Consider the following 18,218-nt stretch of genomic DNA (forward strand, 5'->3'; position numbering starts at 1 on the left):
GCAGGACACCGTTTCAGATGACGTCTTTTTACAGGTGCCCCGCGGCGCCTGTTGCAAAGTGCGGCGGTTATTAAAAAAATCCTTCTGGCTAGTAGTGTGAGGATACATCTAGTTACTGAGGAGCTGTATCTGACAGCCAGAATGTATGAGGTGGGATCAGGCGCGCCGAGGACAGCTCAGTGTTTGGTTTTGGTGAAGTCACCAGCGAGCGCCATGATTTAATGCGAGTATTACTGGAGTCGTGTCTGTGTGTTATCTGCTGCCACCGGAGACACACTCTGTACAATATGAGTGTGATCGATCATGTACGGGACATGGCCGCTGCTGGCCTACACTCCAATGTGCGCCTACTGAGCAGTCTGCTACTGACCATGAGCAACAACAACCCGTGAGTCATACACTGCTACTGACTGTCATTGGGGAGAATACCTGGGGGGATGGAGGCCAGTGCCTGTCATTGGGGAGAATACCTGGGGGATGGAGGCCAGTGCCTGTCATTGGGGGGATGGAGGCCAGTGACTGTCATTGGGGAGAATACCTGGGGGGGGGGGGTGGAGGCTACTGACTGTCATTGGGGGGGGATGGAGGCCAGTGACTGTCATTGGGGAGAATACCTGGGGGGGGGTGGAGGCTACTGACTGTCATTGGGGGGATGGAGGCCAGTGCCTGTCATTGGGGGGATGGAGGCCAGTGACTGTCATTGGGGAGAATACCTGGGGGGGGGGTGGAGGCTACTGACTGTCATTGGGGGGGATGGAGGCTACTGACTGTCATTGGGGAGAATACCTGGGGGGATGGAGGCTACTGACTGTCATTGGGGAGAATACCTGGGGGGATGGAGGCCAGTGACTGTCATTGGGGAGAATACCTGGGGGGATGGAGGCTACTGACTGTCATTGGGGGGGATGGAGGCTACTGACTCATTGGGGAGAATACCTGGGGGGATGGAGGCCAGTGACTGTCATTGGGGGGATGGAGGCTACTGCCTGTCATTGGGGAGAATACCTGGGGGGATGGAGGCCAGTGCCTGTCATTGGGGAGAATGGAGGCCACTGCCTATCATTGGGGGGGGGGGGGGGATGGATTCTACTGCCTGTCATGGGGGGGGGGGGGGGGTGAAGGCTGCTGCCTGTCATTGGGGGGGAATGGAGGCTACTGCCTGTCATTGGGGAAAATGGAGGCCACTGCCTGTCATTGGGGAGAATGGAGGCCACTGCCTGTCATTGGGGAGAATGGAGGCCACTGCCTGTCATTGGGGGGTAATGGAGGCCACTGCCTGTCATTGGGGGGTAATGGAGGCCACTGCCTGTCATTGGGGGGGGGGTGGATTCTACTGCCTGTCATTGGGGAGAATGGAGGCCAGTGCCTGTCATTGGGGAGAATGGAGGCTACCGCCTGTCATTGGGGAGAATGGAGGCTACCGCCTGTCATTGGGGAGAATGGAGGCCAGTGCCTGTCATTGGGGAGAATGGAGGCTACCGCCTGTCATTGGGGAGAATGGAGGCCAGTGCCTGTCATTGGGGAGAATGGTGGCCAGTGCCTGTCATTGGGGAGAATGGTGGCCACTGCCTGTCATTGGGGAGAATGGAGGCTACCGCCTGTCATTGGGGAGAATGGAGGCCAGTGCCTGTCATTGGGGAGAATGGAGGCTACCACCTGTCATTGGGGAGAATGGAGGCCAGTGCCTGTCATTGGGGAGAATGGTGGCCAGTGCCTGTCATTGGGGAGAATGGAGGCCAGTGCCTGTCATTGGGGGGGGAATGGTGGCCAGTGCCTGTCATTGGGGGGGGGGAATGGTGGCCAGTGCCTGTCATTGGGGGGGGGAATGGTGGCCAGTGCCTGTCATTGGGGGGGAATGGTGGCCAGTGCCTGTCATTGGGGGGGGAATGGTGGCCAGTGCCTGTCATTGGGGGGGGAATGGTGGCCAGTGCCTGTCATTGGGGAGAATGGTGGCCAGTGCCTGTCATTGGGGGGGGGGGGAATGGTGGCCAGTGCCTGTCATTGGGGAGAATGGAGGCCAGTGCCTGTCATTGGGGAGAATGGAGGCCAGTGCCTGTCATTGGGGAGAATGGAGGCCAGTGCCTGTCATTGGGGAGAAAGGAGGCCAGTGCCTGTCATTGGGGGGGGGGGAATGGTGGCCAGTGCCTGTCATTGGGGGGGGGAATGGTGGCCAGTGCCTGTCATTGGGGGGAATGGTGGCCAGTGCCTGTCATTGGGGGGAATGGTGGCCAGTGCCTGTCATTGGGGAGAATGGTGGCCAGTGCCTGTCATTGGGGGGGAATGGAGGCCAGTGCCTGTCATTGGGGAGAATGGAGGCCAGTGCCTGTCACCATTCTACCTTACACTGATCAGCCATAACATTATGACCACTGACCGGTAAAGTGAATAACATTGATTATCTCCTAACAGTGGCATCTGAAAATGGGTGGGATATATTAGGCAGGAAGTGAACATGTTGTCCCTGAAATTGATATGTTGAAAGCAGAAAAAATAGTATCTGAGTGTTTGTACAGGGCTGTGTAGCAGCTGACCCATGTCTACAGCCAAAAGTGTCTACAATGGGCATCAGAACTGAGCAACAGCGCAATGAAAGAAGATGGCCTAGTCCAGGGAAATATGTTTTTTCTTCCATCATGTGGATTACTGGGTGTGCGTGTCACTTTTCTGGGGAAGAGATGGCACCAGAATGCAGTAAGGAAAGAAGGCAAGCCAGCGGAGGCAGTGTGAGGCTTTGGGCAAACCTTAGTCCTGCCATTCATGTGGATGTTCTTTGACCTGTACCACCTACCTAAACATTGTTGCTGGCCAAGTACACCCGTTGAAGGAAATGGTATTCCCTGATGGCATTGGCCTCTTTCAGCAGGATAATGCACCCTGCCACATAGCAAAAATAGTTCAAGAATGGTTTGAGGAACACCACGAGTTTGAGGTGCTGATTTGGCCTCCAAATTCTCCAGATTGAAGTCCAATCCAGCACTGTGGGATGTGCTGGAAAATCAAGTCCAATCCATGGAGACCTCAGCTCACAAATTACAAGACTTAAAGGATAAGTTCACCTTTGTACAAAAAATAATAAATGCACATCTATTTGCAGGTGAAAAAAATGTACATTTCTAATTTCTTGTAGTAGGAGTTTGTAAAGCATTGCACCAGTGATGAGGAAATCGCTGATGCAATGCAGATCTCCTGCACACGGTCAGTGTATCTGCTTACTTCTACATCCTGTATGGGTAAGCCGATACTCCTGGACAGGATGGTTCAGTGAACTACCACAGTGCTGCACAGGTAGTTCATTGACAACTACAAGCCGACAGCCGCTAAGGCCATTGGGACTTGTTGTTAATTTATACACAGAACTCTGCAGCTTTCAAAACCTGGCAGGGACATGTACAGTACAGGGAACTTCTACCTGTAATGCTGCCACAGGGAGGGGGGCAGCAGGCGGCAGCTTTAACTTTGGGAACATGTTCTAAAATTGGGTGGAACATGTTTCCAAGAGTGAACTTATCCTTTAACCACTTGCCGACCGCCGCACGACTATCTACGTCGGCGGTCAGCCCCTCACAGGCAAACTAACGTAGGGCTACGTTGCTTGCTTGTGAGGGTCTAGGGAGCGAGCGCGCGCCCCCCGGGGCGCGCTCCCGCTCCCGCGTGGTCACGGACCCCCCCGCGCGTGTGACCAGCGGACCCGATGTCCGCCGGTCACTCGGCGATCGGCGGGGGAGAGGGAGAATGTCAGGCAGCTTGTGTAAACAAACTGCCTGTCATTCTCCTCGCTGCAAAGACACTGATAAAACGGATCTGGTATGTAGATCCGTTGATCAGTGTCCTTACAGCTAGAGCCACAGCCAATCACAGTAGAAACCACGCCCCTAGGGACACACACAGCCCCTCCCTTCCAAATAAAGTTAACCCCTTCACTACCAGTGTATTTTTACAGTAACAGTGCATATGTATAGCACTGATTACTGTAGAAATGTCACTGGTAACCCCAAAAGTGTCAAAAATGTCAGTCAAGGGTCCGATCTGTCCGCCGCAATGTCGCAGTACCGCAAAAAAAATCGCAGATCGCCGCCATTACGCGTTAAAAAAAAAAACAACAAAAATGACAAAAATCTTTCCCTTTGTTAGTAAACGCGATAACTTTTGCGCAAACCAATCAAAATACGCTTTTTGCGATTTTTTTTACCAAACATAGGTAGCATAAAATAAATTGGCCGAAAATTTTTAAAAATTTTGATTTTTACATTTTTTTTGGGGGGAATTTCATATAAAAAAATGTGAAAAATATTGCTATTTTTGCAAAATTGACGCTCTTTTTTTGTTTATAGCGCGTGATCAAAAAATCGCACAGGTGATCAAATACCACCAAAAGAAAGCTCTGTTTGTGGGAAAAAAAGGACGTCAAATTCGTTTAGGTACAGCGTCGCACGACCGCGCAATTGTGCGTTAAATTCACGCAGTGCCGAATCGCAAAATACCCCCTGGTCGGAATGGGGGTAAAATCTTCCGGGGCTTAAGTGGTTAAATGATCTACTACTGATGGCTTGGTGCCAGATACCACAGCATACCTTCAGATGTCTAGTGGAGTCCATGCCTCAGTGGGTCATGGCTGTTATGTTGGCAAAAGGGGAACCTACTCAATATTAGGTGGGTGGTCATAAAGCTTTGGCTGTGTATAGCATTAGTTCCCTATATTCACCTGGACTTGTTCTGTAACGATCATGATATTTGGCTGCTTATTGAAGTAGCTTGTGCAGTTCCAATGAGTGTCAGTAACCTACCCAGCATATCCACCAAGGTAGCTCATTTAACCACTTGCCGTCTGCTCACTAGAGCTCTACTGCGGCAAAGTGGCTCTTGTAGGTCTGACGACGTAGACCTACGTCGGCAGACACTCCCCCTTCTCGGCGGAGGCTCGCTCCCGCTGTATTCAGTCACAGCGGGAGTCGGGCCAGGGAGGAGCAGCGGCGATCGCCGCTGCTCTTCCCAGATCGTCGGGGAATCGAGTCTGGAGATCCGCCCGCTTGTGTAAACAGAGCGGGCAGATCTCCTAAGTGACAGGCAGGGTTCAGCATAGCTGAACCTGCGATCTGTCCTTGTGTCACTCAGTCACCTCCCCCCACACACGTCAGTAAGCACCAGGCATACATTAACCCCTCCCTCTCCAATAAAATTAACCCCTTCCCTGCCAGTGTCATTTTTACATTAACAGTGCATATATATAGCACTGATTACTGCAGTAATGTCACTGGTAACCCCAAAAGTGTCAAAAATGTCAGTCAAGGGTCCGATCTGTGCGCCGCAATGTCGCAGTCCCGCAATAAAAAATCGCAGATCGCCGCCATTACTCGTTAAAAAAAAAAAAACCCACCAAAAATGACAGAAATCTTTCCCTTTGTTAGTAAACGCAATAACTTTTGCGCAAACCAATAAAAATACGCTTATTGTGATTTTTTTTTTTTTACCAAACATAGGTAGCAAAAAACTAATTGGCCTAAAATGATAAAAAAATTTGATTTTTACATTTTTTTTGGGGGGGGGGGGGAATATATATAAAAAAAATTTGAAAAATATTGTTATTTTTTCAAAATTGTCGCTCTTTTTTTGTTTATAGCACATGATCAAAAAATCACACAGGTGATCAAATACCACCAAAACAAAGCTCTGTTTGTGGGGAAAAAAAGGACGTCAAATTCGTTTAGGTACAGCATCGCACGACCGCGCAATTGTCTGTTAAAGTCACGCAGTGCCGAATCGCAAAATAGGCCCTGGTCAGGAAGGGGGTAAAATCTTCCGGGGCATAAGTGGTTAAGCCAGTGCACAGGGCATAAAGAATGTCCGTGTTGGGGAGTTCCCATCACATCCTTGTATGATAAAATGGTGTCAGCAATAAAGGAAGTGAGGGTAAATTTCTCTAACAGAGCCCTGAATAGCAGTATAAAACAGAAAACGCTGACTGACCCTTCCATACTCTCTTCAAAATTAACAATGCAAGTTTTGGCTGGATATACACTTTTTTAAATTGAAGAAAACCTGATAGCTGTTCTAGACTCTTTGTCCACTTGCCTACTGTGCACTTAAACCCCCTTCCCATCCAGACAAATTTTTAGCTTTCAGCACTCTCACACTTTGAATGACAATTGCGCGGTCATGCTACACTGTACCCATATGACATTTTTATCATTTTTTTTTCACACAAATATAACTTTCTTTTGGTGGTATTTAATCACCTCTGGGTTTTTTATTTTTTACAAAAAAAAAGAAAAAAGACAGAAAATTTTGAAAAAAAAAAAAGTTTTTCTTATTTTCTGCGAGTAAATTTTGAAAATAAATACATTTTTCTCCTTCACTGATGTGCGCTGATGAGGCAGCACTGATAGGCTGCACTTATGGGCACTGATGAGGTGGCACTTATGGGCACTGATGAGGAGGTACTAATATGCCGCACTGCTGGGCACTGAGAGGTGGCACTGCTGGGCACTGAGAGGTGGCACTGCTGGGCACTGGCGGATGGCACTGCTGGGCACTGATGGACACTGACGGGTGGCACTGATGAGCACTGATGGGCGGCACTGATGGGCAGCACCATCAGTGCCCACACTCAGTGCCCATAGTGCTGCCAGTCAGTGCTCATCAGTGCCTAGATGAGCAGGCACTGACTGGCAGCACTATGGGCACTGATTGTGGGCACTGATGGCGGGCACTGATGGTGGGCACTTTGTGTATGTTTTTTACCTTGTGTAATCAGGGCACTGGTGATCAGTGCCCTGATTACATTCCTCTGTGTCCCCGAACGGCTGATCGGCTCTCCTCCTTCCTCACACTGCAGTCTCTGTGTGAGGAAGGAGCGCTGGCCATGGGAGATGATCTCATATGTTTACATATGAGATCATCTCTCATTGCATGGGCCGATCACGTGTAAATGGCCCCTGTGATTGGCCATTTACCACGATCTGTGATTGGCTGTGTCCAAGGGACACTGCCGACACAGATTTTCCCCGATGGGAGCGCGTGGGGAGCCTGTGTCTGGGAGGCCGTTTAAAGACGGCCTCCCGAAAATTAGAGTCCGCGCTGCAGCCGTCTTTCTGCTATAGCGTGGACCGGAAGTAGTTATAATGGATCCTGACTCTATTCCACAATTCTACAACAGTTCTTTGTACCGTATAAGCCGACTTTTTCAGCATGTTTTTTTATGCTGAAAAAGCCCCCCTCGGCTTATACTCGATTTTCGGTCTCACTTACCTTTTACCTGGTCAGTGCGCATGCGCCGCCGCTCGGGAAAGCCCATACACGTTCGGCTATTCCCAGGCGGACGGCGCATACGCGGTGACGTGTTGGTGCCTGGCGGTGCCATTTTTAAATGTAAGGCGCCTCATCGAAAGGTATGTGAGACTCCTCCGCAGCCCCTGCATCTTCTCAGGAGATGGTGCTGCGGGCATGGTACAGGAGATTCTCCTGTGCCATGCCTGTACCATCTCCTGTACCATGCCCACAGCCCTGCATCTCCTGTACCATGTCCGCAGCCCCTGCACCATGCCCGCAGCCCCTGTTTTGGTTCTCATGGTGGTCCAGTAGCTGCTGCATTCCCCTCCCTAGGCTTATACTCGAGTCAATAAGTTTTCCCAGGTTTTTGTGGTAAAATTAGGTGCCTCGGCTTATATTCGGGTCGGCTTTTACTCGAGTATATACGGTATTATTGCTATGGGCAACAGTCATCTTTTCATACACTAGCTTACCCAGCCTCTTTATAAGTACTTTTTCTGCCCAGCCCAATAAATACACAGGCGACTGGGTAAATTGGTCTTTTACAGGGGGCCTGTATATCGGCTGGGGCTCATGAATTTACTGTCATGCTGTCTGTAGGGTAAAAATCATTCATACATATATATCTATTTTGTTTCCTTATTCAGGGAAATGTTTTCACCATCACAGAAGTACCAGCTATTGGTATACCATGCAGATTCTCTCTTCCATGACAAGGAGTATCGCAATGCTGTCAGTAAATACACAATGGCTCTACAGCAGAAAAAAGCCTTAACCAAGACGTCCAAAGTCCGGCCGTCCACGGGAAATACTGGTGCTACACCACAAAATCAGGTACAGAAACGTATTTGTTTAAAAAAACAGACATATCTACCTATTTTATACATAGTAGAATTTACATAAGTTTTTTTTTACTTTTGCTTTAAAAATAAACAAAAAAAAAACTTGAGAACAACCGGCTCACTTAAAGACCAGTCTGCCAACAGAACATATTTGCCTTCCCTTTACCCTGTTGCTGCTCTATTCATCCACTGGGAGCAAAGAACATACCTGTTACTTCCAGGTACAGAGCAGCATGTGATTGGTTTCATCTGATCACATTATATTTAGCTCAGTCCGGTCACATGGGGGGGGGGGGGGGGGTGTTAAGAGGTTCAGCCCTACATAAGCTCCATATGGAAATCTGATTTGAATTTACAAAGGGCTTTGCCTCCTTGCTCTTGGGAGCTGAATGAAGTGGCAGGGGAGTAAAAAGTGTATACTTCTGAGCAGGGGAACATCAAGGGCTAGTCCACTTTAAAAAATAAATCAATGCACATATATTTTCAGGAAGAAAAAAATGTGCATTAAAAGCATTGCACATGTGATCCAGGCTCCAGCAGACCCTTCCTCCAGCGCTGTGTCCATACAGTGGTACAGACTTTCAGTTAGAGAGACTGGACTTTTAGTTCATTAATAGATCTCTGTGACTAAATGACACTGCTGTGCAGGGTGACCTTCCCACATTTAAAAAGTGACAGCTGCTGTGGGTGAGAAGAGAAGGTGGCAGTTTTTTGGGTAAAGTGTAACCCCTGCGCTACTACTTAGTTACAAAAGTACAAATCTGTGCAAGAAAATAAATAAAATTAAAGGTTGCTGCAACACCTAAACTGTATTCTCAGTGGTCAATAACGGTTGAGTGAAGGTTGGCGTTGCACAGCCTAGAAAACGTACATCTAAATTAATCAAGTGATGACTTTGTAGTTTATACCTAAACCAGATAGGTAGCCATAGGCCAAAAAAAACACGCCTTCATAATGTAGGTGAATAAATTTAATCTGAAAAGGTACCAAGCACATCTCTCTGGCATATATAAATAGTGCAAAAACACATCAAATAATGTCCAAATGTATCTGTGAATTCCGTCACGTGGGGTAATAATATACGGTTCATACAAAGTGATCTCCCAAGGTATAATGTTCTTCCACCGCGGTTTGTGTCACCAATGTGCTGTTAGAACTCTCACCTTAGATCGGGCTTAAATTTGCCTTTTTATAATTATTTTTATGAAGTGGTCTGGTCAGTCAAGGTGGAACATGCCCCCTTTATCCTCACCAAATGGTGCCTCCAAATTTGGGGTGGTGGTCCCTTTTAAGACGCCAGTCTCGTATGAATGTATATTAGGATATAAGATAGAGAATGCTTTCCATAGTGTAGTACGTTAAAAAGCTGTATTTATTAATCTAAAGAAAGCCGCTTACATTAAAACTGTTTAAAATCCACATATAGAGTTAATATACTCAGCAGTGTTATCCTCCCATGTGACTTCCGATCTGTGCCACCTCCATGGGAATCCCTACGTGTTGCATCACAGCACGTGACTTCATCAGGGGCTTGCTAGAGGTGGAAGAACATTATACCTTGGGATATCACTTTGTATGAACTGTATATTATTACCCCACATGACGAAAGTCACAGATCTCAGCACTATAGCGTTGCAATCAGAAAAGCTCAGACCTTTCAGTTGATTTGGATATGCTGTGGTGGTGGTCCCTTTAAGACTCCCTCATATGCGCAATTCTTAGATGTGATGACTGTATTAGTTTCTGGTTTTAGGCGCTTTCATCCATTTTCATCTTGTAATTCAGCCAGTAAGTCTCTTGTTTTTCATAGGCCAAACTCTTTATTGGGCTGGAGAGTTTTTCCTACAAAAAAACAGACCAAATTACAAGATGAAAATGGATGAAAGAGCCTAAAATCGGAAACGAATACAGTCATCACATCTAAGAAATGCAAATGTGAGGGAGTCTTAAAGGGACTACCACCACCGCATATCCAAATCCACTGAAAAGGACTACAATTGGACTAACCTCGATAGAGGATGATTTCACTATGTAATCAAAAGCGTGTTTTAATACTCACTAAGGTGAGAATAGTGGGAGCACTTAGGTGTCACGGTCATGTTGTTTTTATGTTGTCACACTGAATCTGCCTTCACTGAAGAAAGAGGACTGCACACTTTTTTTTTTCTTGTTGGATATGGGATTTTATGCACCTTTTTAGCACATGTGCACTTTACTTTAAACACATTACATCAATGCACTTTTCTGTGAACTTATCTTTTTTGATGATATGATTTGTATATGCCCCGTCCTGTACAATCCCAGTTCCCCGAAACCCCTGCCCCCTTTTTTTTTTTTAATTATTATTATTTTTTTTTTTTTTTACACGCCAGTTTTTAATTATTAAAGTAATAAAAGACACAGACTGTTACAATAATCCCTGGAAAATGACTATGATCAAAATTACATATACAATGGAAACAAGTACAATCATGTAACCAAATTCTTGTAACAAACATAAGCGAACAAATCTTCAAGGATTCTTGTCCAAGGATAAGGACATCGGTTATCTTAGCATGAAGGGATTCATTATATGTTGGAAGAGAGGGGGTGTAAGAATGTTTAGTCGATTATGAAACCAGTCTAAGGTAGTGTAGCGCTACCTTTTTAGTAGGAACAGCTTGGTCATTTGGGTTCTCTCTTCTGCGCCTCGACTCCAAGAACACCCTTAGCCCCTCTGACAAACCTGGGTGAATGAAGGTTACTGCAAGCAACTTACAAGAACAGGTCTAGATACCTTTACCTCGGCTGTGAATCAACACCAGGAAATAGACAGAAGACCATTTTTAGTGGTAAATGAACTCCATGTATTTTGGGTTAGCATAAATCTCCTTGACAGTGTAATCACTATGCCAAAGTAATTTAGAGTTCTGAACCACTAGACTGGGATTAACTCGTGAATCAGCAGTTAATAGCACATATAATTTACATTACCATGCAATGTGAATAATACTGTCTAGTCTAGTGTGCACTAGGGATCGACCGATTATTGGCATTATTAAGCCGATCTATCGAGGGCCGATCGGCACTTTCCCCGATATATCGAAATCGGCCACCAAGGTGACTGATATTGCCGATATTTCGGGAAAGTGCTTGTACCGGAGTGATGCCTGCAACTGGAGGCATCACCCTGGTACCGGCGTCCATAACCGACGGTCGGCTGTCTTGTAATGACAGCAGATGCGGCTGAGAAGCCGCTCGGCTGTCATTGCAAGAAGCGGAAGGGGACGCTCCCCCCCCCCCCCCTTCCGCGGCTCGCCCGAGTCTCCAGTTCCACCGGGAGACCCGAGCAACCAGCCTGCACAGCCGATGAAGACCCGATCAAAGCCGCATTCTGCTCATGACATCACTTCCGCGTACTGGCGCTAGATTAAAAAAAATGACAGCATTCAAAACAGCCAAACTTGGCGTTTTGAATGCTTTTAATGAGGTTGTAAACCTCCAGAATTTTTTTTTTTTAAATGAACACCTGAAAGACAAACAAATAATGAGCTAGTATGCATTGCATACTAGCTCATTATGAAATACCTTAGAACGAAGCCTTGCAGCGCCACCCGCTCACCTGTCTCATGGGTGACATGTTCGGCCACCCTTCTTCCGGGTTTGCGGCATCCGGCCATCTGATTGGCTGGAGCCGTAATGACGTCACTCCCGCGCATGCGTACGGGAGCTGACGGTCGCGGCATGGGGCTCTGAAGGAACGGCACGAGTGGCCGTACCTTCAGAGCGCATGCGCCAGTGATATCACTGGCTGCATTTAAGGTAAATATCTCCTAAACGGTACATGTTTAGGAGATATTTACAGTACCTATAGGTAAGTCTACGATAAGGCTTACCTATAGGTACAACTTGCAGAGGAGGGTTTACTTCCTTTCTTTAAGTGCAGAGGAGGGGTTTGGGGTCTTTTAGACCCCCTAGATCTCTCCACAAGAGTACCTGACAAAAAAAAAAAAAAAAAAAAAATGTTTTTTAAATGTACAAAAATATCGGCCAATACCGATATGCATTGATCAAAGTAGCGGCAACGAAAAACTGATATCGGTCGATCACTAGTGTGCACTCTAGGCGATTGTCTAGGATATGGTGCAATGTCTTCTGAGAAATACCTCTTCGCATAAGCAATAGGTAAAGGTCTCTGTGTAGCAGCTGTAAAGGAACCGCCTTTAGTCCTAACTCTTCAGCCAGCTAGTGTTGGGGCCTAGTTATATAATCCCATTCAAGCCTGCGGGCATCAATAAGGCTAACTGATGGTTGAATGGTCAGTTTCTAGATGGCTCAGTCTCTCTAACAGCAGATAGTAAATCCCCCACATCACCAGACCCAGTGATATTGCAGCTCACCATTTGGTCACACGCAGCAATTAGTCCACTCTCTACTCTGCCCCCAGGTAAATCTGTCTGTTGGCACACCTGGACTCAGCACTCTGGATCCAGCAGTGGGTGTGCACACTGGACAGCAATGTGCACTCCAAGGACACCCCCCACACAGCAAGAGAAAGCTGTGTCCTGTTCTGCCTGGGAAAATGTAGCTCTATCCACTCCTCCTGGCAATCTCTCTCTGTGAAATGCTCTTGATTACAGTAAAGACTTTCTTCTCTGGACTACAGTTCCCAAAGTGCAATACTGCCTGACTCTATTAAACTCTTGCTGCTCTGCCGCTCCCTCCTTTTACTAATATAGCTGTTATCCAGTTAAGCACCACAGGGTAATAGCCGAAGAGAGCAGCTGCAGCCAGTGTTTCCCTCATTCACCATTCCAAGCCAAGCACCAGCCTACAGTAGGAAGAAAAGGAGATCCTAGAAACCAAAAAAAAAAGGAGAGGAGGGGGGGGGGGTGGGGTGGATGTTTGGTTGGAGAGTAGTACCTGTGAGTAGATCCAAGGCTTACTATGTACTAACATTTTAAAAGGTCTCATTTACACCTGCTTCAACTTCAACACACATTAAAGCACATACCGCTTCAACATGTTTGTTTGATGCTTCATGATGTATCAATGATGCTTTTTTGAAGCTTTAATAAGGATTGGCAAATGCCCTGTGTGTGCGATCATTTTCTATTTGTTTTAAAGGGACCCAGTAAAATCCCAGTCAGTAGATCCCCAGCTCATTGGTAGTCTTGTTCAGCAGATCCCCTGATTAATAGTACTTCCAGCTCTGCTGATGCCCCACTCAGTAGTATCCCCTAGCTCTGTTAATCCCCTGCTCAGTAATAACTCTCATCTCTGTTGACCCCCCCCCCCCACACTCAGTAGTAACCCCCCCAGCTCTGCTGATCCTCTGGTTCATTGATCCTCATCTCTATCTCTGGTCCCCGCTCACCTCCCGCTATATTGCTCCCACGCTACACAGTACATGTTACATTGCTAGTTTCTCCTGCTCTGCTCCCCCCAGCTCTGCTAATCCTCTGCAGCTCAGTCCTCTCTCTCTCTGGTCCCGCTCACCTTCTGCTATTGTGTTCCCATGTTGCACACCATGTGTGCAATCTGCTAGTTGCATTGCTCTGGTGAAGACCCCGCTCCCCTTCCTGCTGCACCACACTGCACACCTGATGTGTGACGTCTGCACCAGAAACTCCCAGAATATATACACATAAAATGGAAGTGACTGCTGGTGACGTCTTTTTGAGAGTGTTTTGGCTTTGCATTTTATCTAACAGGGTTACTTTGCGGTATAATCAAGGAAGCTCAGACTTCTGCAGTTTATAAATGTGCTTTTACTTTACAAAAAATGCTGTACATGCAAAACGATTACAATATTAGGAATACAATACAAGACTGAAAGATAAACCATGCCTAGCAAATAAACAGAAAACTGTAGTCCAGGCATGTTCAAAGTCCGGCCTGCGGGCCATTTGCGGCCCCCAGGCCGCTTTTAATATGGCCCCACAGATAATTTGGAAAAATCTATTGTTGTGGCCCCTGTGAATCCCAGAGCGCTGCTCAGGACCACTGGGATCTCTGGATCTTTCAACACCCATGTTACTTGTGAATACACGAAATGTTAACATCCATCGCCCATCCCCACCAGCTTTATATCCCTTGCTCAATATGGCCTCAGACTTAAGGCCTGTACACACAATACGAAAATTGGAAGTAAAATTTCATCCGACTAACAATCTGCCGATTTTCAGATTGTAAGTATAGTGCTTTCAACAGCCGATCACGAATTTTCGGACGACAAAATCTGGATGTGCAGGCTATAAAATTTTTATCGTACGTCAACACAACGTCCGATTTTCCTTTTAATTAGTACAGTTATCGTCCGAAAAAAAATCATCATCATAGCAAGACTAGGCATGCTCAGAAACGAAAGAACACATCCAAAACAATTCAACACATGACATTACTTCTGAAGTTGAATTCTGTCGTACGGGAATTTTCGTATGAAAGTAACCTCTTCACTTTCGATATGAGACATACATGCAACAAAAATCAGACGCAAGATCGTTCGATAATCTGATCGTGTGTACGAGGCTTTAGCCTGATAAGGGAGCACTAAAAAACGCTAGCGGCGCTAGCAGGGAAGGGAACCGGAAGACCGGTGCCGGCATCGGTCGAGCACACAACGGGAGGATGGCTGGAGGAAGGCGGGGGATCGCAGGGGAAGATTAACTTTATTGTGGGGGTAATCCTGAGTGTGGATTTTGGTACTCTATATCAGGGTCTCTCAACCAGTGTGCCGCGGCACACAGGTGTGCCGTGAAGAGACCCCAGGTGTGCCGTGGCAAAATGACCAAAATTTGCATCAATCCTATTAAAAAAATGTTTTCCTTGCAGCAATTTTATAAGAGAAACAGTTTTACATTTGATTATGGCAGAAGGGACGGCTAAACTCCCTTCCCACTGCCACATGCGATCGGGAAGCTGCGCGGGCCTCCCGAACGTGTCGTGCCAACCGATGACGTCATCGGTTGCTATGGGAGGATCGACAAGTGCTTGCTGGGAGGTGAGAGCCGCGGTCCCGGGAGCTGCTGCTGGCGCGCTTTTCGAGGTCCAGTAGAGAAGAACAGGAGGCTCTTCAGTGACTCTGGCTTTGTGAATTATGAAATAACATGAGAATTACACGGATGGACTATCTTAACTTTACCTGTTTGCTTTCAGCTTTTTTTTTTTTTAAGTAATATACTGTAAATACACATGGGTTTTAAATGCTGTATTATTGTTAATGGAAACTGCACTTTTTTTTATGTTGTATTCCAGTTGCACATCTGCTTCTGTTTGGCCACAGTGCAGGTGCAAGCGGAATACAACATAAAAAAACAAGTGCAGTTTCCATTAACAATAATACAGCATTTAAAAAAGCACATATCTTATGTATATTTATATTACATAAAAAAAAAAAAAATTGGTGATTGCTTTTTTTTTTTTTTTGCTTTTAAAAGTAATCGCCCATTATTATTATTATTATTATTATTATTATTATTATTATTATTATTTATTTTATTTTTTTTTAATGTAATCTAAGATATTTGGGTTTCAAATACTGTATTATTGATAATGGAAACTGCACTTCTTTTTTTATGTTGTATTCTGCTTGCACATCATACAACATAAAAAAAGAAGTGCAGTTTCCATTATCGATAATACAGTATTTAAAATCCACATATCTTATGTATATTTATATTACATAACAATTGGTGATTGCTTTTTTTTTTTTTTTTTCTTTTAAAAGTAAAAGGAGAGATTTTGGGTCTTTTTGGCTCAAGTATCCCATTGACGTAAGTAACAAATACATTTTTTCGACATTTTTGGTTGGTGTGCCTCGCGATTCTGCCAGATTGTAAAGGGTGAAAAACACTGCTCTATATTAACCCCAAGCCACACTCGGGAATACCACTAGAGAGGGTATTCTAATTTTATGATTTAGTGTTTCAAACTTTATCATACCCAGGATGTCTACTAGACACTTGTTTGGACAGATTTAAGTGAGTTATTCCTAAGAATTACAGGCCTAAAATATAAAACAACCTATTTCCATGCAAAACAATGTACTGGTTTTAGCACAAAAATTCTGACATAATCAGACCGCCAGGGAGGTTAAAGCAGAATTCAGTTTTGCAACTTTTTTTTTTTAATTGGTCCCCAGGAGCTGTTAACCATAAGGCCTCTTCTTTCAAAAAAATCCTACTTGTTAGTGCTGTTTGGTTCAAATTCGCTTTACGTTACAAAATGCCACCAGCCCTATAACCATGCACACTCATACTTTGTGAAAATACACTGTGGTTAATTGACTAAAACTGGAGAGTGGAAAATCTGGTGAAGCTGTGCGTGGTAGCCAATCAGCTTCTAACTTCCGCTTGCTCAGTTAAAGTGTAACTCCACATTTGTTATGAAAAACATTCCCCTCTGGGTGATCTATGTACATTGCAAGGATTTTAACAAACTTTGTTGCAGGTTCTTACCTTTTTGTTGTTCTGAAGAAATCACTGTTTGTTCCTCTGTGCTAAATGGTTCTAATGGGAGTGGCTTCCAAATTATCAACCAGCTGTGCAGCTGCAAAGCACTAAGAAAATCTGCTGGGTCTGCGTTCCTATTGGGAGTATCGCACCAAAAAGTTTTGTTGCAGGGGATGCCTGAAATCTGACTTGTATGTTAGGCAGATGTCTGGGAAAATTGGTGAGCTAATCACACAAACAGGAAATTATGTTTCTGGGGTGCGGTCAGTACACATTCTGTGTACAGAACAGCTCCAGGTAGCCATATTGCATTGCATTTTCAGAAAATTACAGCAGCTGCAGATTAAAAAAGGAAAGGTAATATGACTTGTGTCACAATTGTATATGATCTATTATTTTTTTTCTTTTATTTGCTATTTTTTTTTTCTCACGAAAGTGGAGTTACCCTTTTAAGCTTTGACAATAAAACACTGGAAGCTGAATCGCTTCTATGCAGAACTGCACCAGATTTTTCCCTTTCCAGTCTTAGTAAAACAACCCCATACTAGGCAGACAGACGGTGGTGCAGACCTAATCTATACAGGGTCAGGTTCCTCCTTTCCCTGGTAAGGCGCATTCTACAAGGGGCTTAGTGCCTCTTGGGCCTTCTGTCATCAGGCGTCCACCTGGTCTTCTGTACACACATTAACAAAGTTTTACAAGGTGGATGTACTAGCATCTGCGGATGCTGCTTTCGGCCACAAAGTTTTGCAGGCTGCTGTTGCAGAGGCTCTCGCCTCTTGAGGGTGTATTTTTCCTGGTAGGTGAGCTCCAGTTGTTCCTGGTTGAGCTCCTTGTTTACCTGGTTGGCTACGTTTAGCCCTTCTTGGAAATATGTTTATTGCTGTGCTTTTCCCACCCCTCATGTTGACCCTGCTTTGGGAGGTCCCAAGGGTCAGACAGTGGCGGCTGGTGCTCAAAATGTTTGGGGGGGCGCAAACAGAAAAATGTAATAGGCATTGCTTTGCGGCAAAAAACGCTGTAAATTTGCGTGACTTTGAGGTCACAAAAGTGTGAAAGGGGCCTTCAGTAATCAAGGTATAGTGTGCCCCCTTTTAATGCAGAGTGACCAGCGTGCCCCCTTTTAATGCAGAGTGACCAGCGTGCCCCCTTTTAATGCAGAGTGACCAGCGTGCCCCCTTTTAATGCAGAGTGACCAGCGTGCCCCCTTTTAATGCAGAGTGACCAGCGTGCCCCCTTTCAATGCAGAGTGACCAGCGTGCTCCCTTTCAATGCAGAGTGACCAGCGTGCTCCCTTTCAATGCAGAGTGACCAGCGTGCTCCCTTTCAATGCAGAGTGACCAGCGTGCTCCCTTTCAATGCAGAGTGACCAGCGTGCTCCCTTTCAATGCAGAGTGACCAGCGTGCTCCCTTTCAATGCAGAGTGACCAGCGTGCTCCCTTTCAATGCAGAGTGACCAGCGTGCTCCCTTTCAATGCAGAGTGACCAGCGTGCTCCCTTTCAATGCAGAGTGACCAGCGTGCTCCCTTTCAATGCAGAGTGACCAGCGTGCTCCCTTTCAATGCAGAGTGACCAGCGTGCTCCCTTTCAATGCAGAGTGACCAGCGTGCTCCCTTTCAATGCAGAGTGACCAGCGTGCTCCCTTTCAATGCAGAGTGACCAGCGTGCTCCCTTTCAA

General features: G+C 45.9%; 1 protein-coding gene across 1 annotated transcript in view; it reads left to right on the top strand.

The window, feature by feature from the left end:
* Positions 1 to 86: 86 nt before the first annotated feature.
* Positions 87 to 18,218, top strand: part of ANAPC7 (anaphase promoting complex subunit 7) — an 88,361-nt gene continuing 70,229 nt past the window's right edge. Inside the window, exons 1-2 of the mRNA XM_082243152.1 lie at positions 87 to 388; positions 7,914 to 8,100. Coding sequence (XP_082099278.1) covers positions 222 to 388; positions 7,914 to 8,100 — 354 coding nt within the window. The 5' untranslated portion in view covers positions 87 to 221. The remainder of the gene's footprint in view (positions 389 to 7,913; positions 8,101 to 18,218) is intronic.

This window comes from Pelophylax lessonae, assembly GCF_965119305.1.
Source record: "Pelophylax lessonae genome assembly, chromosome: 1".
Classification (NCBI taxonomy): domain Eukaryota; kingdom Metazoa; phylum Chordata; class Amphibia; order Anura; family Ranidae; genus Pelophylax; species Pelophylax lessonae.